Here is a 26,033-nt window from a genome sequence, read left to right as displayed (position 1 = left end):
GCCACACCATCTCTTCCTCCGACATATCAGGTCTCCATTTCAGGCAGAGTGCATGGTGGTCATATGTAAAGTCCCTCACGCACTGGGTGGGTGATTGCACACTTGTGCGCAGTTGCTCCTCAATCTCAGACTGATAGTCCGTGGGCAAGAAAGCTTCAAGGACAGCACTTTTGAACTTTACCCAAGCTAACCACCAGCTCCGTGCTGGTGTCTTTAGAACAGCATTGCGTGTGCCCACGAGCTCAAGCTCACTCAAGGGTCTGAGGGTGAGAAAGCATTATTTTTGATGGCCTTTTTTAGCTCTTGTCCCCACCGTATATCCCTTCGCTCCAAACAAGCCACTATGGCCTGATCGAGGCCCTGCAGCCTGGTGTCGCTATACCCTTTAGCCTCCTCAGCCATTGCCTCAACTGCAGCTCTGAGTCCCTCTCCACAGTTGAGTGTGCTATCAACTGCTTCTGTGAGCCGACTTTCTAAGGTGTCACCCCTAGCTGGAGGTCCTGAAGCTGTTCTCTGCATGCAACGGCTTTACCATTCTCATAATCATCAGAATGTTAATGTTCCTCCTCAGATGGCTCAAGATACATGGATTCCAACCATCTGGTTAACTCTGAGAACCACTTGTCTCCATAGAGGCTGCCGAAGCCTATGGAGGGTGCTGCGTCTGTGTAAAGCCGGATGTCTTCCGGCTTGGTGATGTGTTCGTCGTAGAAGAAGGAGACGCCGTTCCAAGAGGAGAGGAACTGGTGCCATAGCTTTAGCTCTGTCTTGAATGCTTTGTTGTGTATGACGTGGTCGTGGAGTTTGTGACGGAGGAGGCGACTGAAAGGAGGTGTGACAAGAAGGATCAGCCTTGGGGGATGATGCGGATGGCGTAGTTGAGGTGGCCTAAAGCGAAAGGAGTGGGTGTTTGGTGCATTTGGGGCCCAGGAGGAAATTAGAGATGAGTAATGAAATCCGCTTAATTTTTTTGGTAGGTAGGGATGCTTGGATTGAGACGGAGTCAAGGGTGATGCCGAGGAACTCCAGGGATGTACTGGAACCTGCAGTTTTCTCTGCAGAGAGGAAAACATAGAGTTCCTGGAACGTGGTGTTAGAGTGTGGAGGCCGAGTGCTGGGGGAGAGCAAAGTGGCGTGACGATGAGGAAGTCGTCTAGGAGGTGGATGACGTACGGGAGTTTATGAACTCAGGATCCAGAAGAGTGCTTCGGATAGGTATTCGAACATTTTTGGGCTGCTCTTGCACCCGAAGGTCAGGCACACCGAGAAGTAATAAGCACCCTTCCAGAGGACACCGAAAAGGGGCCAGTAGTCGGGGTGGATGGGAAGTACTTTAAAGGCACTGGTGATGTTTGCCTTAGACTACAAGGCTCCTGGACCTGCAAGGCGGATGAGGGATGCGGTGTGGTCAATTGTGGTGTACTGCATGGAGTAGTCCGGGATGGGGATTAGGCTATTGATGCTTGGAACGGTGGAGCCGTGGGGGGAAGAGAGGTCTATAATGAGTCTCTTTTTTCCTGAATATTTCCTAGTAGCGATGCCGATTGGACTGATTCTGAATACAGGGAAAGGTGGGCTAATGAGTGGGTCTATCATGTATAAGTCTTTGACTTCCTGAGCGAGGAGCTAGTCGACTGTCCTGGTGGAGGATTGGTCTACCTCTTTTGTCCATACCTCTGGGGGGATGGCCGGAGGGGATGTCCCTCGGACAACGGAGTCGGGATCTCCCCTTGGGGCTGTTGGAAGGCGAAGGACCGACGGCTTCAGAATTGTCTGAGTCTGAGGATGGATGTCGGAAGCCGCGAGGGTTGTGGATGGTTCATCTCAGCCGAGTTTGCTGGCGGCGAGAGATAATGGGAGAAGGTGCCATTTCCGGGACTTCTGGAGTATCTTCTTCAAACAGGTCGTTGTCGGAAGGAGTGAGGGTGATTCCTGGGTACATGTTGTGAAGTATGTGGTTGAGGGCTCGGGAATCGCACGTCATGTGGAAACTGAGTTGAAAGAGGAAGTGCTTAAATACTTGTGCAGAGGAAATGAGCTGTGTCCGGGGCGTGGTCCCCGTTCCTGAACTAAGTTTAAAAAACTCAATATGTCCCATTATCCACGGCTGCCCTCTGCTGGTTTATGGTGGACATTTTGGTGTGCAGGTATAGTTATGCAATCTGGGAATATGTATGCAATGTAGGGTTGAGGGTGTATGTTGTGTATTGGCTGTGAAAACTGTACCACCTAGCTACCATTACCTACACAATAAACACCAAACTACATTCATCCAAAAAAAACCTTGTTGTAAACAATTCAAATTTGCTAGAGTGTACCTCTCACTAAGGTCGAATCTTTATTATTCGTAAGGCCACAACACAACTAACTATAACTGGGATAAGTTTCCAACTCAAATATTGCCTGGGCTGTTTCGGTGTGAAACAAAAAACTCAAAAGAAATCTTGCCCTCCAGGTTAAACAGCAAACACTTACCACCGATATCAAAATTATTATTTAATCCTTCACGTCCCCATACTGGCCACCACTCTGTAACAATTCACCTCATTATATAAACCTAAAAAGGGAAAAGTACACAAGCTAAGATTTAAGGGCACGGTCAGATCTGAATTGGTGGTCTACAGACACTTCAATCTGACTGCATAATATGGTTGAAAACACAAAACATGCTGAAAGGCTCTCTTTAATACTCATTCAAATGACAGACCAAATCAGACCCAAATGAAACCACACTGCCAGTTAAATATAACACCATCTATTAATATGAATCAAATTCATTCGGAATACGGGTTGCATCAAGCAAACAATAACCGCGAGGCTCCCGCTGTACGCACAATAAACTAAACATTTACAAATGATTGCTTAAACCCCGTGTCCCAACAGTTCCTAAATGTAACACAAAACAGTCCGATGACATATAAATCCCCAAAATAAAGTCAACAACAGGTGGAAGCGTGGCGAGACGCTTATAAAAAGTTTGAAAAGTTTGCTTCAGATCCTTTTGCTGAGCAGTCTCGCGTCACTTCCCCCTGTCCCAATTTATACAAGGCAGTAAAAATTAAATTATAACAATAACAATAACAGACCCCTATTTATATACTTATAACTGATGACATTCATAAGTACAGCACTTTAAATATGTGAAGGAAAATAATAACCAATAGGTTCCCCATTCACAATAGCCGTACACAAAGCCAGATTTCGGCGATCATTACAACGGGACATAGAAACTGTTGGTGTAAGCCACCATGGTGTGGTCCTCACCAACATATACCTTCACTGTATCAGGGGCCAAAAGTGTTGGAGGACCAAGAACACTGCCTGTTGGGGGCCACACATCACCTACAACTCTACCAAGAAGGACCCCCACCCCGTCAGTGAGGGGCAAATGGTAACCAAGCCTCACTTGTACTACCTAACATCCACCTTTGCAGCTACCACGAACTCCAGCTTCTGCATGGCGGTCAACGCCATCATAGTTTCACCCCTGCAGGAGTGCCGTCTGTCTGTGGTCTGACAGAATGACGTCCACATTTTCATCGGCTGAACTCATGCTCCTGATTGGAGTGGAGGATAACCATAGATTCCAGTAGAGGGCGGAGCCTCTGTGAGTTTGAATATTCTGGTCATGGCAGTGATTAAATATTTTGTAGCATTCGTCACAGTTAGTATTGGAATGTCTGAGCCCTTAAGTTTACTAATATTATTGTTAAAATCAAATTATTAAAATGTTAATAATTTATTTAAAAAAAAAATATATGTTTAATTAAATAAGGAGAGCAATGAAATTCATTCATACGTCAGTCTCAACACATCTGAAAATGCATTCTAAGTTTTATCCACTGCTATTTTTATGTTTATACAACTTTCTTGTTATTTGGAAAAGTATACCTCAGATGAAATGATGCCCTTGCTGATAGTGAAACTGACCATATCAGTCGTCATATTTAGAAAGTCATTGCAGATAGTGTTTGTTTTGTTTGACATGTGGGCGACTGTGACTTCGTGAGAGAGCAGGGTCGTCCTTCCAAAATTGCTCCCTACGGTGTGCGTGTGTGAATGTTAGTTAGTGGTGGGCATGGGAGCCACTGCCATCAGTGTATGAATGGGTGTAAATGGGTGAATGATGACAAGTAGTGTGAAAGCGCTTTGAGTGGTCGGAGAGACTAGAAAAAGTGATATACAAGTACAGTCCATTTACCGTTTATTGGATAGTATAAACCTGACACAATACATACATACACATTACATAATATGGAATTGTGACAGTAAGCTCATGCACGTTACAGTAAAGTTTGCAATCTTTTTCAGTAAGTGACAATTTATAATAATTTGACAGCTACATTTTTTTTTCTTCTGAACATCAGATCTGTTGGATTTCTTGAAAAAAGGGGATACATGCACAATCCCGCCAGACGCATTATTATTCACATCATGGTCATTATTTGCTCTGTTAGTTCAACAGATAATTAGACTGCTCAAGACTGATATAGTTACCTGTTATTTACAACAACAAAAAAGTTCATTCATTAATATTCCCTGTTAATCTGGGTCTTAGTTAGACCGGTCAGTGGTCAGTTGTTGTTTAAAAGTTCTGACAAACTATTTGAAATATTTGCCTAATTTTGTCTTTTATTTCTTTGTGTTTCAGTTGCGAATGTTAAATCATAAGCAGGTCAATGACATTTATGTAAGAAATCATATATATTTCAGATTCTATTCTATTTATTTTATTCTTAAATACAAATAAGACAAACAGTAGAGTCGCCACTGGATCTTGTGAAGTCATAGATTAAAGCATTTTCTTTATCTGTTCACACACATGTTCAACAATATGAAACACTGAACAATTGACTAGACTCAGCTGAATAAGATTAATGTAGATAAACAAAAGAAAATACATATAGAAAGTACATATTTTACTGTATCATCATGTCATCCTCATCATTTTAAAATTATTACCCGATAAAAAGAGGTATAAGATTCAGGACCCTAAATCATGAGAAATGAAAACATTCTATACAAGTAAATGCAATCCAAAGTAATAAAAGGCACGTTTTCATTGGAAAGGACATCTTTCAAGAAATACTGAGCTAATATTTGCTAACTGTGCAAAACCTGCAGCCTGATAATATTACATTTAACTCCAGCAAAACATGCAGGCAACAGCCTGTTAAGCAGTGCATGTTTAATTCATGTTTAATTTAGATAAATCCTAGTATTGTTTTTCAAAAGTAAAAACAGAGATTTCTGTTTCACATTTCGGCATATTAAAACCACACATGAGAGGATTCGTACAAGGAGGAATGACAAGAAGTTCTATTGCAACAATATTTTGAAAGGTTTGAGGAAAATATTTTGAGCCAAAAAGAACATATGAATGACATCAAAACTATTGTGACAACAAAAGTAAGTAAGGAGGTTAAATGTGGCACAAGTCATGACAAATAATTTAAAAAAAATGTACATTAGCCTAGAGCATGAGATAAAAGCAGATCATTTGAAAAAGTACAATTTATATATAAATAATGCATTATTGTAGGCCTTATCAGTTTCCTTATCATCTAAGTACTTTCATTTTAAAAGTAATGCCACACAAAATTCTGTTCCGAATTTTAGTCAATTTAAAACCATAAATGAGAGGATTCATAATTGGAGGTATGACAAGATATTCTATTGCAATAAAGTTGTCAAGTGCTTGAGGTAAGTCTGTTGACCCGAATCTTATATGCATGATATCAAACAGTATAGTCACGAGAAAAATGAGCAAGGAAGTTAAATGTGGCACACGTCTGCATGAACTTGGCTCTGTTTTCTAAAGAATTCACACAAGTTTTGATGACATATACGTAGGACCAAATTATGAAAAAACCATGAAATACGTAAATGATTATTGTAATGTACGCAACTATGTTGTTAACAATAGTGTCAGCTGGGAAACAAGCAAGTTTCACAACAACCCAATTGACACAGAAAAGTCTGGCAATATGAGGGCTGCATAGCTTTAATCTAGATGTGAGGATAATATTTGTGCCTACAATGCAAAAAGGTGTCAACAAGGAGAAACACACTAACAGTGAGAGTCTTGACTTTGACATGATAGAGTGGTACTGCAGGGGTCGACATATAGCCACATATCTGTCATATGCCATGACTGCAAGAATAGACATATCACTGCAGGCAAATAAGTACATTACTAAAGCCTGAACAAGGCATCCAGAATAAGAGATCACATGAACGGGAGACAACAGATCCCACAGAATCTTGGGGTAGAAACCTGTTGTCCCATAAAGTCCATTCATGCAGAAAGTGGCCAATAGAATATACATTGGTTCATGCATGTTCTTATCCAAGATGATGGTCACAACAAGAGCAACATTTACCAGCACAATGAAACAGTAACACAGTAAAGTGAGAGAGAAGAGAGCAACTCTGTAGTTCACTGTTACATTTAAACCTGAAAGAACAAATGATGTTACTCGAGAGACATTATCCATCGTGGTTAGAAAACGTCCTCAACACTGTGCCTGTTTCCTCATCTCACTGTTGTTAATATCCTCTGACCATAGCAACGCATGAGCTGGGAATTCAAACCAACCAATCAACTTTTAGAAAGAGCAAACTCGTTTTTAGTGCGCTGCAATCTACTGTATGAGGTGAACAATGTAGGAAATACATGAACACTAAAAATATATTTTTCTTCAAATGTACAAAATTCTTTATGTTAAATAGAAAGTTGAGGTGGCGGACGTAAGTTCCTAACGTTTTTATTATTCACTATGAAAACATCCTATTTTTAGTTGTCGTCAAAATAAACTTACATTTAATGAAGGGAATGATGAACAGCAGAAACTATATTAGGCTTCAGCCAACATCTAACAAAGTGAGGATTTAAGAAGTGTAGAAAAGCTTGCCTATAATTTTGCTGATTATAAATGATTTGTTAAATAAGAAACTGAATCTGAATCAGAAACGGTTCATTACCATTACACATACAAGGAATTTGTCTAAGTGATTGGTGCGTGATAATAAACATGCAATAGTAAAAGTAACTCATTTGAAAATAGAAAATATACAATAAAATATGATTAACATATGATTAACAAACAAACAAATTAAGAGTATGTTAAAACAAGTATGTTATTAAAGTATCAAGTGTTAATTTAAAGAGTAGAGTTGTGCAAGGATGTGTAACTGTAAGTAATTGTCCTGGGGATGTAAGAGTCCGAGTCAGTGGGGGTCCCGGGCTTTGTTGATGAGCCCAACTGCAGAAGGGAAGAAACTGTTTTTGTGGCGTGAGGTCTTGGTCCTGATGGCCCACAGCATCTTACCAGAGGGAAGGGACTCAAAGAGTTTTTGTGCAGGGTGAGAGGGGTCGGCCACAATCTTTGTTGCCCGCCTCATGGTCCTGGAGGCAAACAAGTCGTGGAGGGACAGCAGATTGCAGCCAATTACATTCTCAGCAGAGCAAATTATACGCTGCACTCTACCCTTGTACTTGACAGTGGCTGCAGTGTACCAGATGTTGATGGCGGAGGTGAGCATGGTTTCAATGATGGCAGTGTAGAAGTGCACCATCGTTGTAGGAGCCAGGTATGGCCTACACCAGGGGTGTCCAAACTTTTTTCAAAGAGGGCCAGATTTGATAATGTGAAGATGCCCAAGGGCCAACAGTTCCTACTGACATTATTTTAAACAATACAAGTTGCCTATACATACACTATTATTTAATAATTATATTTTCAATGACACAGCAGGGATACTTTTATTTTAAATATGATCTTTAAAATGTAGCATTCTGGTGTACTCTGAGAAGAAAATTAAGGGATAAGACATTTACTTCAAGCAAAAAACTAATTTATTATTCAGTTATTAATCAGTATTTCAGCTCTGGTTGAACAGCTGGATAGTTTTTTTCAATCAATATTATTATTAACCTTTTATGTAGACAAAATCCATTGAGAACGAGGTCTCATTTTCAAAAGTTTGTCATTTAAAAACAAAGATAGCAAGAGTAGCGAGAACCATCGCCTGTACAAATAAAGTGATTAGTTTTCATTGAACCCCGTTACTGTATTAACTTCCACTGTTACTGTAAAGCTGTTAGAATTGTGGCCTATCTTCTATTTGCAATTAATATGCATTCAATCCAGTTCAATTATTTAAATTAGAATGAAGAGTAAAGTAATAGCTGTGATCTATACACACCTCTGCATTAGCAACTCGCTGAAATGAAGATACAGGCACCTTAACCCTCTCTATCAATACTTCAGGGCCCTGTTGGGACCGGAAGTACCCTGGCTGTGGTCATCACAGTGAACAGTGTCTGGGAGTGTGATGAGAGGGCACGTGAGCCCTTGTTACTGTAGTTCATCTCCTTGGAGCAGAGGCAGCATTTAGCATACCCTGCCTTATCAGTATTTCTAAAACACTGCGACAGCAGGAAGCTGTACTCACGTCTGTTTAGAGTAGACCTCCACCTTTATCCAGCCCCAGCTCCTTCACATCTCAGCCCTGCATCAAGGTGTGCTACTCCCTGAAGCTCTTTGACCTCATCATCTCATCAGTATCTGGGCCTCATCATCGTGGTCTTAAAAGTTATTGTCACCACAAAATCATCCTCATTCTACTTTGAGTTAAAAAAAACAACCTGCCAGCAGATCCGCCGGTGTTCCGGTTTAACGTTAACGAGTGACCGCGTGAACTGAACCGGGCATGTTTCATCGCGTTACGTTTTTTTTCCTCCTAAATCGCGATAATGACGAATGTTAACAAACAAAGCTCCGCATGCAGTGGACGTTATCCTTAACCGAGCAAGTCTGAACTGTAACGGAGGGAAAGACGGTGTAGACATCTTAACGCTGATTGGCCAAGACTCGACACATCAAAGATGTTTTATTGCGAAGATAACATCATCACCTTTTTTCCTCGTCTCAATCCAATCTTAGAAACGCTGGCTGGCCAGATGACCCCCCCCCCCCTAAAGAGAAAACATCTACGGATCACGTGGATGATATATTTTAAAACGGCTAATTTCGCTGAACAGCAACAAGTTTGCAGGTATGCATTTGACTCGTGGGCCCGCGAAAAAGACCGCTGCTGTGTGCCCAAGTTATCTTGGATTTGCTTCGCTTTTCTAGCACAGTCGCTCTCTGATAGCTTGTTGAAGTATTAGCATGTTTTTTCCCGTAGTGTCTCTTTACATTATATCACTTAAACAAAGCAACAGTCTCATGACAAACTAGGCAGACACAGTTGTTTCGGTTTTCGGTGAAAAAATATGAAAGCGGCGGCCCTCGGTCTCGACTTTCCTTATTTTACTTGCCGTAGCCATGACAGTTGAAGGGTCAGAGACAATTAAAAAAAGCCAGACAGTTACAGAGTGGTGCTGCCACCATGAGGTGAAAAGAGGAATTGCATGTTGAATTTGTATGATTTATTCATTCCGTTTTGACTGTGCTGGCGGGCCATAAATAATGCATTTTAAGACAGAAGGCGCGGGCCGTATAAAATCTGACCTCTGGCCGTGATTGGCCCGCGGGCCGGACTTTGGACATGCCTGGCCTACACTCTATTTTGTCACTTCCGGTAATTGAGTCACGTGGTGTTGGGGATAGCAATGGGGATACATGCTGTTCCATAGTTTAGTTGGATGAATGGAAGGAGAGGGGGTGAGAGAGGGAGTCTTATTTTTTGCTGACCTTTATTTACGCTATTTACACTACTATTATCACTATTATCATTGTTTGATGCTGTTGATCGAAGGAGAAAGTCTTTTGAACGTTTATGAATGTGTGTTATCCAGCACAAAAGTTTGTTTGTTGTCTACAAATAAAACCACAAAATTTAACCACCGAATCCGTGAATCACTAACTGCCAGCGCGTCCGCAGGTTAGTTTCCCCTACTCAGCCTCTCGGTGACTAATTTTAAGTTGACGATAGTCACCTACAATTGTCTTTGGCAGGTTGAACTTCTTCAGCTGTAAAGACCTTTGAGATGAAATCTTATCAACGGTCTGTTGTTTCGTGGAACAGTGTTGCCGTGGCGACGCTTTCTTCGCCATGAAAAACAAAGGTGTTTTTGTGGGGCAAAAAATCCTAAAAAAAGAAAACACGCATTTAAAGTCCTACATTTTGTCGGCTCGATAGTGCCCCCTACCAATTTCGTCGATGCCGCCCTTGCAGTATGTTTCACCTGGTCATACCAAATTTGGTAAGTACATGTATCACATGTAGACTTAAAAGAAAGTCACATGGGTCCATGCTCCAAGACCAACCTGAAGTCGGCCATTTTGAATTTTGTGTGAATTTCTCATGTTTCTTTTGCCATTTCCAGGCGCTGTACTTTAACAAACTCCTCCTAGGGAATTGATCAGATCAACTTTAAATTTGGCCAGTACAATCCAAAGACCTTGGTGATTATAAATTATCAAAAGCTTGAGGTTTCATGGAATGACGTTTTATATTTCACATGGTTCCTCATCAAGCTGTTGTAACTTGACTGTACTTTGTCAAAACTGTCCCAAACTCGACATGCTTGATAAAAGTCATGCTTTGAGGGCTTCTGCTGTCAATATTAACTTATAGTCATAGCACCACCTACTGGCAACCATGGCCGTAAGCAGGATTCTATGAATACAGCGGTCCAAACACTTAACTTAATAAAGGGGTTCGTGGGCATGCCAGAACAAAAAGACTTATCTGATCTAAATATGTGCAAAATCAGATGTTTGGAGAGCAAAAACTGAATAACAATATTTTTCAAATCGCGATTGTACGTGGAGTTTTCATTAATAGTACAGTAAATTGCTTTTTTTCATTTTGGAGCCAGGCCGTAATGTAAAGTAATTCAATGCAACATAAAGTTTGTGAAATAAAATCAGTGTGCACTCAATCATATTCTAGATTACACTACATGGGCTCACGTTTTGGCTTAAATGTATTCCTCTACAAAGAGAATGGAACATGGAACTATACATTCTGCCATTTCTCCTCGACTCTTCCCACTTTGAGTCACTCGGGAGTGATTGTCAGAGCTACCTGCACAAACAAACAGTCGGTTTTGAGACCTGTATTTACATGACAGCCTATTATGTGACAAACACTAAAGCACAATCACATACATTCTGTTTTTTGTTGATCTTTAAAGGCTTACATGTATGATTGTATTCAGAGCTCCACTCAAAACATTCAAGGCTTAAGACCTGGCAAAATGACCTGGCTACACCGCTGGTCCACGCAGGAAATAACGTCTAACTCTTGGATGCAGTGTTTGATGGTCACACAAATTCATGGCCGCGTCAAACAGAGTCCAGCCAGTACCCTCAACGTGTGTGAAGGTGCAAGGGCCCGATCAATGCTGCTTAAAGCTTTAATTTGTATTTTTTTGACAAAGACAAAATGCACATGGCAACAAGCGAAAATGACAAACAAAAACGTATTTCAAACAGGTAAGACATATTTTGCATATAAGCCTATTGATGCCTCCTAGGCCATCGCAGTAAGCCTAATTTTGGCAAACATTTGCTTGCTGTCATATTTTTTGCTTTTTGAGGTGATCACTTTGATGATCATAGTCTCATAGACTTTTGGCCTAAAGACATGGCAGACTACACAGTGGACCTCAACTATTCCAAGTTTTACTTCTTAAAAACTTTCATGGTGATATAGGTGATTGAAAAGGAAGTGCTAGAACAGACTACAAACTTCCACCTGACAGCTCAGCAACAATAGTTGCACCAGTTAAAAACTGGGCTGATTTTCACCACTGAGGGGATGAAGACACCGTATCAGCTGATCGAGCTGATTCTTCAATTCTGCTGCAAATAAGAGACCAAACTAGAAATACTGAACTGGAAAACTACTTAAGTTGGGTGGTTAGCAGAAGAACGATGTATACATTTTTCAACCAAAACAATTTATATTATTGCATTTTTATGTGAAGGAAATGAAGAGAAAGGTGTCACTGTTGTGACATCTGTATCAAGTTGTACACATGGCACAATTAAGTCACACAAACCTTCTGCGATTACTGAAAGTTGAATTTAACAAGGTCTCGCAAACGCAAGCAACCAGAACCGTTTTTGAAAATGTCAAATGTACATGAAAAGATTTATAAAGCATGGGAGTTATGGTAAATAATCTACATCAAATATATAATGTAATTATATGCTTGTATATATATTTTGTAAAGTAGACAATAAAATTAGTTTCTCATTTTAATTTGCTGAAAATAAGTAATGCAAATATATAATTTCAACATGGAAAAATTACCAACTTAAGTGAGTCAACAAAGCTTAAAAAGCTAATTAGGACATGAGTTTCACTGATGAAATTATACACGAAAGAACTTTCAAACAGGGAAGTAAACATCCAAAATGCATTCAATGAAAAGTGCAAAGGTATTAAGGGCAAACAGATTGATCTCCTGTACAAGGATCATAATATATGCACACAAATAATATTAAAAATATACATTTAACCATTAGCTAAAGGCAGATAATGTACTTTGCATGTTATCATGCAGCCCAAGTAAGGTACAGGTTACTCCTCTGCCTTTGGCCTTCGTGTCATATACATTTTTCTTTGTTCCAGATAGCGAGTTCACCTGTGAAATGTTTAAAAGGCTGAATATTATGATCTAATTTCACATTCTTTGACCTTTGTGCATGAACAGTCTCTAAAGCAAAGCCACTGACAACTATGCTGAAAATATAATCACAAGTTTCAGGTTTTATATTTACATTCATTTAACTTCTAACTGCAAAGAGGCAGACAAGCAAGTGAACATCCGAAAAGCTTTCAATGCAAAACAAAAGATATTTAAGGAAAACAATTTCATTTACAAGGATGATCTGGGATGTGCACACAAATAATCAAATCTGTAAACTAACCTAAAACATTAGTGAAAGGCAGATCATGTAAATATGCAAAGTTTCATATACAAAAATAATAGTATTATTACATGCCTTTGAGTTTCCTTATCTTTGAATTTTACAAGTAATACCTAGAATTCTGTTCCTAATTTTGGTCAATTTAAAACCATAAATAAAAGGATTCATAATGGGAGGTATGATAAAAAGTTCTATTGCAATAACATTTTGAATGGTTGGAGGAAGATTTGGATGAAATCGCATATTAAGGACATCAAACAGTACAGTCACAAGAAAAATTAACGCTGCGAGCAGCGATGAACGGGCCCTCGCCTCCCCGGCGCGTCGGGGCCGGCGGCGGACTCCGGCCTGCGCGTTGGAGAACGTCCGCGACCGCGGGACGGCGCGTCCGCGAGCGAGACGTCGTCGATCCCGCGTGGACTGGCTGATGCTGGAAATGATGCTTTGCAAATAGTACTATGCTAAGGAAAAATGACACCAAAATCAAAATGGCCGACTTTGGTAGGTTTTAGAGCATGGTGCCAAGAGACTTATTTTTAAGTCTCCACAGGATACGTGCGCCTACCGAGTTACGTACGTGTAGCTCAAACGTAGCGCCGGGGCTGCTCTTTTGAAATATTGTAGGGGGCGCTACAGAGGCAATTTAAAACGGACAAGGCTAAAAATCATGCCACATATTTCTTCCGATGCCTATGACACATGTGCAAAGTGCCATGAATTTTTGAGCATCCTAACCTACTATGCTATGGAAAAATGACACCAAAATCAAAATGGCCGACTTCCGGTACAGTTAAGAGCATGGTCCCAAGAGCCTTATTTTTAAGTCTCTATGTGATACATGTTCTGACCAAGTTTCATACATGTACGTCAAGCGTAGCCCCGGGGCTGCTCTTTTGAACTGGCTCGGAGGAGTAAATAAAAGTATAAAATATGACATTTGCTTTTGCCAGTAGGTGGCGCTATGAGTTATTTAATTTCTTTCAATTGATCTGCGTTCAGGCTTGAAGTGGCATCATGCACAAGAAGTTTTATGAGGATTGAATAATGTACCTTGGAGTTATAACAACTTGATTTTTTATAAAAATGATGCAAAATGGCCGCCACGCCACGTCAAGGTTCTTCGACGAAAACTCTAGCTTTTAATAATTTTTAATCACAAAGGTCTTAAGAGCATCCTGAACAAATTTGAAGGCGATCGCATAAATTCTCTAGGAGGAGGTCGTTGAAGTACGGAGGCTGAAAAATGGAAAATGTGCCAAAAAACACAACTTTGCGGGTTTACTGTAGCGCCCCCTATTGGTTGAATGCAACAAAAATCTCAGGGTATGTTACGGGATGCGATGTGCACATATGCTGAGAGTTTCGTGAATTTTCGACAAATGGTTGAGAAGTTATGTGTATTGATATTAAGCCATGCGCCTAGGAAGTTCATTGGTCCATATCTTTTCAACAAAAAGAGCCATCAAAAAGCTTTTGATAAATCTGAGTTATCTACATCCAATAATGATCCACAGCAAATTTGGTAGCAATCAGAGCCAGCGTGTAGGAGGAGTTCGCAAAGATGTGTTTTTCACTAAATTCAAAATGGCGGAAGATTTTTCCAGGGGCCATTTTTGGGCCTGAGAGGCTTTTTGTTAGAGCTCGAAGATATGGACATGTGTGTTGAATTTCAAGTCAATCGGACAAACTGGCCGAGGGGCGTCGCCGGTCCGCCTTGTAGGGGGCGCTAGGGAGCCAATTTTTTACACACAAATATGCAACCTTTCGCAGCAGAGTTTCTCCACCAGACCTGAGAGGTGTGCAAATTTGGTGAGTTTTCATGTATGGCAAGTGCCCCAAAAAGCTCCTCCCCCACAAAAATAGGAATCAGAAATATTTCCTTCAGCCAGTAGGTGGCGCTATGAGTTTTTTTAATGTTTTCAATTCATGTATGTTCAGGCTTGAAGTGGCATCATGCACAATAAGTTTTGTGCGGATTGGATAATGTACCTTGGAGTTATAACATCTTCCTTTTTCATGGCCAACGATGCGTCGCCACGGCAACAGCGTTCAACGAAAACTCACAATATTTATGGCGATTCCTCATCAATGTCCTAAGACTATCCTTACCGATTTTGAGACTACTCGGGTCACCTGGCTAGGAGGAATAAATGAAAGTATAAAATATGACATTTCCTTCAGCCAGTAGGCGGCGCTATGAGTTATTGAATTGTTTTCAATTTAAGTATGTTCGGGCTTGAAGTGGCATCATACACAAGAAGTTTTGTGCGGATAGGTTAATGTACCTTGGAGTTATAACAACTTGTTTTTTCATTAAAATGATGCAAAATGGCCGCCAGGCCACGTCAAGGTTCTTCGACGAAAACTCTAGCTTTTAATAATTTTTAATCACAAAGGTCTTAAGAGCACCCTGAACAAATATGAAGTCGATCGCATGAATGCTAGGAGGAGTTCGTTAAAATACGAAGGCTGCAAAATGCGAAAAGTGCCAAAAAACACAAATTTGCGGGTTTACTGTAGCTCCCCCTATTGGCTGAATGCAAAAAAAATCTCAGGGTATGTTACAGGATGCGATGTGCACATATGCTGAAAGGTTCGTGAATTTTCGATAAATGGTTGAGAAGTTATGTGTATTGATATTAAGCCACGCCCTTAAGAAGTTCATTGGTCCATATCTTATCAACGCAAAGAGCTATCAAAAAGCTTTTGATAAATCTGAGTGATATACATCCAATAATGATCTACAGCAAATTTGGTAGTAATCGGAGCCAGCGTGTAGGAGGAGTTCGCAAAGATGTGTTTTTCACTAAATTCAAGATGGCGGAAAATCTAAGTAGGCGGAGCTTAGGGGTCTGATTGGCTTTTTTGTAGATCTAGCATGATTGGACATGTGTGTTGAATTTCAAGTAAATCGGACATACTGGCCGAGAGGCGCCGCAAATCCGCCTTGTAGGGGGCGCTAGAGAGCCATTTTTTTACACACAAATATGCAACCTTGCGCAGCAGAGTTTCTACACCAGATGTGAGAGGTGTGCAAATTTGGTGAGTTTTCATGCATGGCAAGTGCCCCAAAAAGTCCTTTCCTGACGCGGACGCCTACAATAACAATAGGGCCTTCGCTGGCCCGACGTTGTCGGTGGCTCGGGCCCTAAAAATCACAAGAAAAATACCCCTTAGAAACTCAATAGGGCCTTCGCTGGCCCGACGTTGTCGGTGGCTCGGGCCCTAATTAAGAGTCTTGGCGTTGACATGATAGAGTGGTACTCCAGGGGTCGACATATAGCCACATATCTGTCATATGCCATGACTGCAAGAATAGACATATCACTGCAGGCATATGATAATATCACTAGAGTCTGAACAAGGCATCCAGAATAAGAGATCACATGAACGGGAGACAACAGATCCCACAGAATCTTGGGGTAGAAACCTGTTGTCCCATAAAGTCCATTCATGCAGAAAGTGGCCAATAGAATATACATTGGTTCATGCATGTTCTTATCCAAGATGATGGTCACAATAAGAGCAACATTTACCAGCACAATGAAACAGTAACACAATAAAGTGAGAGAGAAGATAGCAACTCTGTAGTTCATTGTTTCACTTAAACCTGAAAGAAAAAACAACTTTACATGAGAAAAATTTTGCATCATAGTTAGAAAATAGCTTTTTACCCTGTGTTATGTACGACCATCCTTAACAGAGTGTTTGCTCTCTCATCTTACTGTTAGTAATATCTCGTCTCACTGCAGTCACACATGAGCTGGGAATTCAAACCAGCCAATCAACGTTTAGAAAAAGGTTACCTCCTTGTTTCAGCGTGCTGCAACCTGCTGTATGAGCAATGCATAAAACCTAAAAATTCATTTTTGGCATCAAAATATTCAGAATTAATAAAGTTCATATGAAGTTTGGATGGCGGGTTCCGAAGATTGTAACATTCATATGAAAACAGCTTTTTCGAACGGAAGTCGAGAGAGAACATACGCATATTCGCAATAGCTTCGACCATGTATGCATATGTATCTCGTAATCTATTGCGCGAGCGAGGCACTTGGACAGATAAAGTGTCCACCTTTTTGTGTAGCTTGCTGTTGTATCCAAACTAGGGTCCTGCACAGGCCAAAAAACGAGACAAGAATTTGAACTGTAGCCGCAACTTTCAGACCCGAACCGCCTGATACTACAGAATTTGAGAGCTGAACCCTGAAGGTGTGCTCACACCAAACGCGATGAACGCGGCGCGAATCGCGTTCACCGCGTCATTTGCGCCGCCGGCATCGCCGGGGACTATTTGTGTTCATTCACGTGCATCGCGCTGGACGCGCCGGAGAGGGGGCGCGGCTTATCGGCCTGAAAGCCGTTCAACTGTCCGCCATCAACCGTAGAAAAATAACCTCTATTTCTGCTCAGTACGTGTTGTGGAAGTCCCAGATATCACGGGGAACTAAACGCCGTCATGTCTGGTTCATAACATAGTCCGGAGGAACTCCATGGATTTCATCGAGCTCACTGTGTCTAGCGAGCCACACGTCGGCTGTTTACTACAGCTTTATGAACACAAAATGAACTGATTTGGCTGTGATTTAACGACAATAAACCGACAAAAAGGGACTCCGAAATAACTACGTAATGATGCCGACTTGTACTTGTTTTCTCAATGGAGCTCGGATCGATCGGTGCTAGGCTATGCTAACATTATAGCAGCTCCATCAACACTCACAATAACGTCATATAGACGTAAATACGGCAGCGTCTATTTCATTGTTTGTATGGTTTACACACACACATGTATACACATAGTTTGGTCCGGTCTCTACTGATATGAGGGATCGTAGAGCTCTGGGTGAACATGGCAGTTACAACATTTATTTCCTGATTCAACAACAGCAGGACTTCACTGATTACATGGGGAGCAACTCAACGCTGATAGGCTATCGTGCTGGAGCGTCACGCGATTTTTTCGTCATCGCGTTCATCGCGTCTGTACATAGACTTTGTATGTAATCTCGCCGCGTTCATCGCGTTTGGTGTGAACACACCTTTAGTCCGTAGCTATATTTTTTTTCCGTTTCACTCGATACAACAAATCAGTCTCTCCTCCTCAATTCATTTGCACCTCACTCTGAAACTTGACTACAGCAGAACCCTGCTAGCGATTTAGGCTAACTACCCACAGTCCCTGCCATTGAGTTTAGCTAGTGGATATTTGTTTAGCATTGTTGTCAGATGTGCTATTCCCTCACTTGAGCATTGGCCTCGCTAATGACTTGCTTGTTTAGCACGCTAACTTGCGAAGTGAAATGGTCCCAGAGAAGAAAAAAAGTGATCCTAGTGGATCCCTTAGTGCTTGTCTTGGCATGCTGCATGCGAAAGCTGCACTTGCTAGACCGTATGGCCTGTGTGCACTGTTGCAGACTCCAATAGACAACCCTGGAGTGATGTTTGGCGTTCCTGTCTGTGGCGAGAGGGAGATGAGGATATAATTTAAAGTTTACTTGATATTAACCAATCGTCAGAGCACAACAACGCCACCTTTGGAATTTCACCTAAGGATTAAGTTTTGCCCACAGTATCAAGGACTCAGACACTCAGGTTCATTATACAGATTTAGCATGAGACGTGGTTCCGATACAAAACAATCTTTATTTATTATACAAACAATGGTTCACAGATAATTTAAAACAAACTACTAATAAAAGAGCCGTTATTTATTTCTAAAAAGGGGTGTAGGGCTGCGGCTTACCAGTGGCGAGGTGGACCAGTACAGGTGAGGATCCCAAAAGGAGGAGGCACCCCGATCACACGTGTACACACACAACCACACGTGAGGGTTCCCAACCAGGGGCACACCAAAACACACTACACACGAAGGGAGACACCAACACCTGGAGGCACCAACCCCACCACCTTGGCTTGGCAGCTCCTACAGGGACAAGGAACACAATTACAAAAGGCTCTGGTTCTCAGAAAGGCAAATCAAATCCAACAAAATAAGAAAAGACCAAACAACCAAAATAACTCCGGTTAACGGATCAGCCAAGGGGGATGATCATTACCCAATTTATATAAACTAAAAGCCAGAGTGGGCCTTAACCTCCCTTGTCAGAATACACCTAAAATAGCTCAAGCTAAAAAGAGGTTGTTCTCATTAAAACACGAGTGATGCTGACGGCAAACAGCACAGTACCGGGGCGCAGTGCTAATAATAGCAGCGTCAGACCCTGTAGGCGACGCAGCGCAGCGGGGTGGCGAAACCCAGTGGGCCACAGCCCCTAGCCCATCACGGCCGTAGGCAACACGCCGGTAGGCAAAACAGCAGCGTTCCTCCAATATGAGCAGGTTAGCTGTAGCCACTTTGTGGCAACGTTCCGCTCAAACCCCTGTGATATCCCCTGTAATAGAGGATAAAATCAAATTAATAAAATAATAATTAACCCTAAAGTATATAAACTAGCGAAATGAAAACACCTACCAATCAGGCAATATTGGTCTGCTCCAGAAGGGGGAAGGAGGGTATGTAGCGCTGCTACCAGCGGCTATAGGAGTAAGACGCGGTTACTAACATGACGCCATAATATAATGTAGCGACCCTTGGTCAAGAAAGCTACGAGACGTGCTCTTATTTGTGGTGTTTTATTATCGGACAGTACACAGGCTACTGTGGGCCGTAGCCTACGCCAAAACAACAGTCCGTCCGTTAAACGTTCTCACAACTTAACCATCTGCTTTCGGTTCTCTCCCCAGGCTCACAGCACCAACACAACAACATCCTCATGAGGCCTTCACTGACTTCTGTAAATGCAATCACCAACTTATTGATAACACAATAACACTTCTAACATAACTCAGTCCATTACAATAATAAAATCAGGACCTAATCGAAACTCACTGACACAGATCCGCAGGTGATTTTCCTGTGCAGGAGGAGAGGAGCCCAAGAGATCGTCTACAAAATGACAGAAAGCCAATATAACGCCAGAACAGCACGACTAGTGTTGTTACGAGATGTGCCGACGCTTCGAAGCGTGTGTCGAGTAATGGAGGGGGCGTTTCCTCGAAGCGCGTATCGAGGCTTGCTTCATGTAGGGGAGGAGCCAAAAATGATGACGTCCGAAGCCTCGCTACCCGGCTGTACCACGTGACTGCTTCGGCAAGCGGTTCAGATTTCAATATAAATCCCTCAGGCTCCATTCAAAATGTGTGTTGTTGGTTGAGAGTTTGGAGAGAGAGATAGTTCGGAGAGTTAGGAGAGTGAGGTGAGAAGGATAGGTGATAAGATGGAGCCAGCTAGGAAGAGGAGGATTTCCCCTGTGTGGGAACACTTTGATTTGATAACTCCTAACACTTATAAGCCCTGCCTCGAACAGAACCCATCCCAACCCGGACCTCAATGTGTCTTCTTTTGTAACACACAGGATACATTCAAAACATATTTTATTATGCACATATGTGATCATTTATTTACAGAAATTATTTGGGCATACATTTTTGTAATTCAGTCATTCCCAACAGCCATAACAGACACAACAATTCAATGCATCACATTGTGACATTGTGGTTCAGATACAGCTGCCTGTGATTATACTTTTGGCCACTAGGTGGTGTCGTGTGCACATGAAGCTTCGAGTAATGAACCCTTTCTCGAACCAATTGGCTGAAGTGGTTCGATGCCTCATGAGGCTTCATCTCGCCATCACTAAGCACGACTGACAGAAACAATGCGGCAGCCTCTTGCATACCTGCAACAGTGGCAGAAGTCGGGCAGACCGGAAGCGGACACGCGTTTGACGTCAGGGGGGAGGTAAGGGAATCCCCGTCACATTTATATGATGGCCATGCACCGTGATTGGCTAGGGATGGCCTTGCAATTAAAGGGATGACAGCAAGGCCCAGTGAGTGACAAAAGCTCCCTTCTGCTACATGACGAAAGATGTGTTCCCTGAAGCTGTCAAGTCTTCCTCAGAGTTGGTACCCGAAAGTGAGGACTAAGGTGGGAAGCTCAAGCAATAGTTAACTTTACGTGTCCACGTGCGTCCGTAAGGGAACAAGTAACGTATATTTCGTTATGAGTAGGTGTATTTATAGCCAAGTACTGGTCTTGTCTGGAGTTGTCTGTGCGGTCACTATGCTATAAGTGGTAGCATAACAATCTACTGTGCATGTGTTTAACGCGTCTTCCAAACGGACAGTATTAGCAGAACTACTATGCGTCCGTGGTGTCCGCAGCTGTCCTAGTGCACATTGTTTTGGGAGTACAACAGTGACGTAAACCCAGTTACTCTACTGAATCTTAGCTGGTTAAACCTCCATTCTGTCACAATTTTATGTTGCCTGCAGAACACTGAAGAGATGAATCTTTAAAATCAGTAGTAACATTGGGTTATAATGGTTTGCCTCTAATAGAACAGCAGGTGGAGCCCGGTGGATTCACTCCTGGCCACGACACATCGACCAAACCAAACTGATCCAGACCCAATAAAAGTTAGTTTGCCACAGCCCACCCACTTTGTTATAATCTACGATCTCTCTCTCTCTCTCTCTCTCTCTCTCTCTCTCTCTCTCTCTAACACTTGTGTGTCGCAGTACAATGTTTTACCTTATGCGAATGTGGTGATAAGATTTTAATTAGAACATTTATTTTTTTTAAATATTTTTTTTTTATTAATTATGGAGAGCAATGTAATTCATTTCCACGTCAGTCTCAACACATCTGAGAGTGCATTTGAAGTTTCATCTAATGCTACTTTAATGTTTATATAGTTTTTTTTGTTATTTGGAAAAGTATACCTCACATGAAATGATGCTCTTGCTGACAGTGAAACTGAACATATCAGTCGTAATATTTAGAAAGTAATTGCAGATAGTGTTTGTTTTGTTTGACATGGTTTATTGGATAATATGTAATTGGTACAGTATAAAACGTATGCAGGTTACAGTAAAGTTTGCAATATCTTTACAATCGTTACAATTTATGATAATTTGACAGCTACATTTTTTTCTGAACATCAGATCTGTTGGGATTCTTGAAAGAAAAGGGGATACATGCCCCATCATGTGACAAGTGAACACAGAATAAGACAACATGTGTAGTGAACAAACAATTTGCCAGTTCAAGTATTGGATGGCATGTTATGTTGAAAACACAGGCCTCATCAGATGCACTGAACAGCTGTTTGTGTGCTTCGGGGATGGTGTGGCTGGTAAAGCCCCATCCATGAAATGCATGGTGGGATGTTTTTGTGAGTACTTCTCCCAAACTAATAGGTAGACTGGAAGAGAACCTTCCACTGTGAACCTCTCACACTACACGCAGCGTGGCATTGTCAAGGACATATGTAAGGCAGCGTTGTGGTTCACACCTCGTCCGTTCATATGATCCTGTCTCTTGGACAAGTTGAACAAAAACAATCACCGTACAGAGCATCAGCTGAATGCAGACAATGTCAACATGCATATGAGGTGACACATGAGGTGTAGAAGAGTCACCCTTTAACAACTTCCTTAGTGGACAAGAAGAGATAACCAACAAGTTAGAGCCACAATCATGGCAGGCATCATGAAAGTCCGGACTTTCTCCCAAGAGAGTGAGTCCCCTCCGGCTCGAGGTCCGTCAACAAAATAAGGCTGAATAGCTGGTTCAAGTTAAAATCAAAAGATAGTTATTCTCTAACAAAAGCAAGTGCAGTTACAAATTGAATCACACTATGAAATACAAAAATATATTCCATGGAATAGAGGTGTAATGCGTTCGACCCGACAGACTGGCGTATTCCTATTAGCCGCCCGACAGTCCGCAAAAGATCTCTCGATTTCCGGAAAGTCCCGGTCCTTGTATTTTCAGAAAAGTCCACCTATTTTCCAAACATCACCACAACGCTCAGCCCAGGGTTTGGTTGAGACCACGATCAGCACTCCCTGCTCTCTTGGTCTGTTGGAATTTGGTCAGTCACTTCTTTCAGAAACTACCCCCTTTCCTCGAGGTCTGTGTTAACTACAATCATTAAACTGCTCCTTTGTCCTTTAGTTCCTGTTATCAACAACCATTAACTTATTTGGTGGTGGCGTAATACATTCAGTAATTTTCCAAGTTTAACAAGTGAACATATTGTAACACATAATAGCCATCGCTAGGAGCACTTTTAAACATTTTCTCACAGCAGAAGCAGAATTATTCACATCTTGGTCATGTTAGTTCTCAAAACTGATATACTTACCTGTAATTAAAAAATATAAAGTTAATTCATGAACATTCCCTGTTAATCTGGGTTTTAGTTAGACCGCTCATTTGTTGTTTAAAAGTTCTGACAAACTTTTTGAAATATTTGCTCATTTTGTCTTTTATTTCTTTGTGTTTCAGTTGTGAACGTTAAATCACAAGCAGGTCAATGACATTTATGTAAAAAAAATCAATTATATTTCAGATTTTATTTTATTCCTAAATACAAAAAAGACAAACAGTATAGTGGCCACTGGATCTTGTGAATTAATATAGTAAAGCATTTTCTTTATCTGTGCACACATGTTTAACAATATGAAGCACTGAACAATTGACTAAACTCTGCTAAATGAGATCAATGTTGCTAAACAAAAGATAATACATATAGAAAGTACATATATGACTGTATTATGTTATCATCATCATTTTAAAATGACTACCCGATAAAAAGAGGCATAAGATTCAGCACCCTAAATCATGAGAAATAAGAACATTCTATCCAAGTAAATGCAATCCAAGGTAATAAAATGAACATTTTCATTTGAAAGGACATCTTTCAAGAAATACTGAGCTAATATTTGCTAACTTTGTAAAACCTGCAGTCTAATAATATAACATTTAACTCCAACAAAACATGCAGGCAACAGTCAGTTAAGCAGTGCATGTTTAATATATATTTAGTTGAGATAAATCCTAATATTATTTTTTTAAGTAAAAACAGAGAATTCTGTTTCACATTTTTGTGAAAACATGTATGAGAGGATTCGTAAGAGGAGGAATGACAAGAAGTTAAGAAAAATAGGTAAGCAGGTTGAATTTGGCAGACACATTCGAATGAACATTTTTGAATTTTCTATAGAATTCACACAATTTATGACAAATAATTTGAAAAAACTGTACATTAACCTAGCCCACTAGCTAAATGCAGATAATGTGAAAAAGTACAATCATTTATAAATTAAAATGCATTTTTGTTATTCCTTATCATCTAAGTAGTTTAATTTTAAAAGTAATACACCCCAGAATTCTGTTCCGAATTTTTGTCAATTTAAAACCATAAATGAGAGGATTGATAATTGGAGGTATGACAAGAAATTCTATTGCAATAAAGTTATCAAGTGTTTGAGGTAAGTCTGTTGACCCGAATCTTATATGCATAATATCTAACACTACGGTCATGAGAAAAATGAGCAAGGAAGTTAAATGTGGCACACATGTCTGCATGAACTTGGCTCTGTTTTCTAAAGAATGCACACAAGTTTTGATGACATACACGTAGGAACAAAATATGCAAAACCCATGACATACGTAGATGATCATTGTAATGTATGCAACTATGTTGTTAACAATAGTGTCAGCTGGGAAACAAGCAAGTTTCACAATAGCCCAATTCACACAAATAAGTCTGTCAATATAAGGGCTGCATAGCTTTAATCTAGATGCAAGAATAATATTCATCGCAGAAATGCAAAAAGGTGTTAACCAGGAGAAACACACTAACATTAAGAGTCTTGGCGTTGACATGATAGAGTGATACACCAGGGGTCGACATATAGACACATATCTGTCATAAGCCATAACTGCAAGAATAGACATATCACTGCAGACAAACGAGTGTATCACTAAAGCCTGAACAAGGCATCCAGAGTAAGAGATCACATGAACGGGAGACAACAGATCCCACAGAATCTTGGGGTAGAAACCAGTTGGCCCATAAAGTCCATTCATGCAGAAAGTGGCCAATAGAATATACATTGGTTCATGCATGTTCTTATCCAAGATGATGGTCACAATAAGAGCAACATTTACCAGCACAATACAACAGTAACACAGTAAAGTGAGAGAGAAGATAACAACTCTGTAGTTCATCGTTTCACTTAAACCTGAAAGAAAAAACAAACTTACATGAGAAACATTATGCATCATGGTTAGAAAATTGCTTTTTGCCCTGTGTTATGTATGTCCATCCTTAAGAGTGTTTGCTCTCTCATCTTACTGTTAGTAATGTCTCGTCTTACTGCAGTCACACATGAGCTGGGAATTCAAACCAGCCAATCTATGTTTAGAAAAAGGTTTCCTCCTTGTTTCAGTGTGCTGCAATCTACTGTATGAGCAATGCATACATTAAATAAAACCTAAAGGAACATTGGAAATGGAATTAATTTTTGGTGTTAAAATATTCATAATTAATTAAGTTCATATGAAGTTCGGATGGGGGGTTCCGAAGGTTTTAACATTCATATGAAAACAGCTATTTCCATTGGAACATGCGCATTTTTGCAATAGCTTCGACCATGTATGCATATAGATAGATAGATAGATAGATAGATAGATAGATAGATTGTTCTGACTCGTTGTTTTTAGATTCTAATGAGAGGACATGCTGCACATGCTGCTCTAACGTTTCACTTTCTGTTTGGTAGCCTTGAGAGACCTTAGTCTGTAAGTATTTCTTTATGAAGCATGAAAAGACGTACGAAGATATATTCTATTCTATTTGCTCTTTTAGTATAACATTTGTGTTGTATTAAATGCTAACCGTGGTTAGCATTTCTCCATTGGCGGCAGTGTTAAGATTAGCTTAGAAGCTAGCTAGTCAGACATGTTACATGATGACTATATGCTGGATTGTTGTTTTGTATTCATGTATGTGTATGTGGACAGTTTGTAAGCCATATTTCATATTGTGTTTCCACAGTTTTACAAATAAGAAAGAGTCACACTAAAGTCCTGAAACTCTTCTACGGATTCCTGAGTCTTTATTTCAAGGATCTACTGTTAGCTATCTGCTAAGCTTTCCTGCACAAAGCAAGAGCAGAATATAGATACTTTATTCATTCAGCAAGGGGAAATTAGTTCGCAACAGCAGCAAAAATATATTTAAGCAATCAAAGTAACAGAGTAAAAAATGTGAATATAAA

At 40.7% G+C, this 26,033-nt stretch overlaps 2 protein-coding genes and 1 pseudogene across 3 annotated transcripts; all 3 read right to left on the bottom strand.

The window, feature by feature from the left end:
* Positions 1–5,560: 5,560 nt before the first annotated feature.
* On the bottom strand, positions 5,561–6,505 carry LOC306704016 (olfactory receptor 4B13-like; annotated as a pseudogene). Its single transcript has one exon. The product of its transcript is annotated as an olfactory receptor 4B13-like (transcript).
* A 6,475-nt stretch (positions 6,506–12,980) lies between these two features.
* On the bottom strand, positions 12,981–16,884 carry LOC306704015 (olfactory receptor 4E1-like; the record flags this gene model as incomplete). Its single annotated transcript, XM_079170226.1, has 4 exons — positions 12,981–13,084; positions 15,815–15,852; positions 16,143–16,503; positions 16,881–16,884. The coding sequence occupies 4 exons, from the start codon at positions 16,882–16,884 to the stop codon at positions 12,981–12,983; spliced, it is 507 nt and encodes a 168-aa protein (XP_079026352.1).
* Positions 16,885–24,096: 7,212 nt separating this feature from the next.
* On the bottom strand, positions 24,097–25,038 carry LOC306704014 (olfactory receptor 4B13-like; the record flags this gene model as incomplete). Its single annotated transcript, XM_079170225.1, has 1 exon — positions 24,097–25,038. One exon carries the CDS (start codon positions 25,036–25,038, stop codon positions 24,097–24,099), a length of 942 nt encoding a protein of 313 aa, XP_079026351.1.
* Between the last annotated feature and the right edge of the window lie 995 nt (positions 25,039–26,033).

Source organism: Pholis gunnellus (genome assembly GCF_910591455.1).
Source record: "Pholis gunnellus genome assembly, chromosome: 12".
Taxonomy (NCBI): Eukaryota; Metazoa; Chordata; class Actinopteri; order Perciformes; family Pholidae; genus Pholis; species Pholis gunnellus.
The sequence above is the reverse complement of the archived record's forward strand: the minus strand, read 5'-3'. Positions and strand labels throughout refer to the sequence as shown.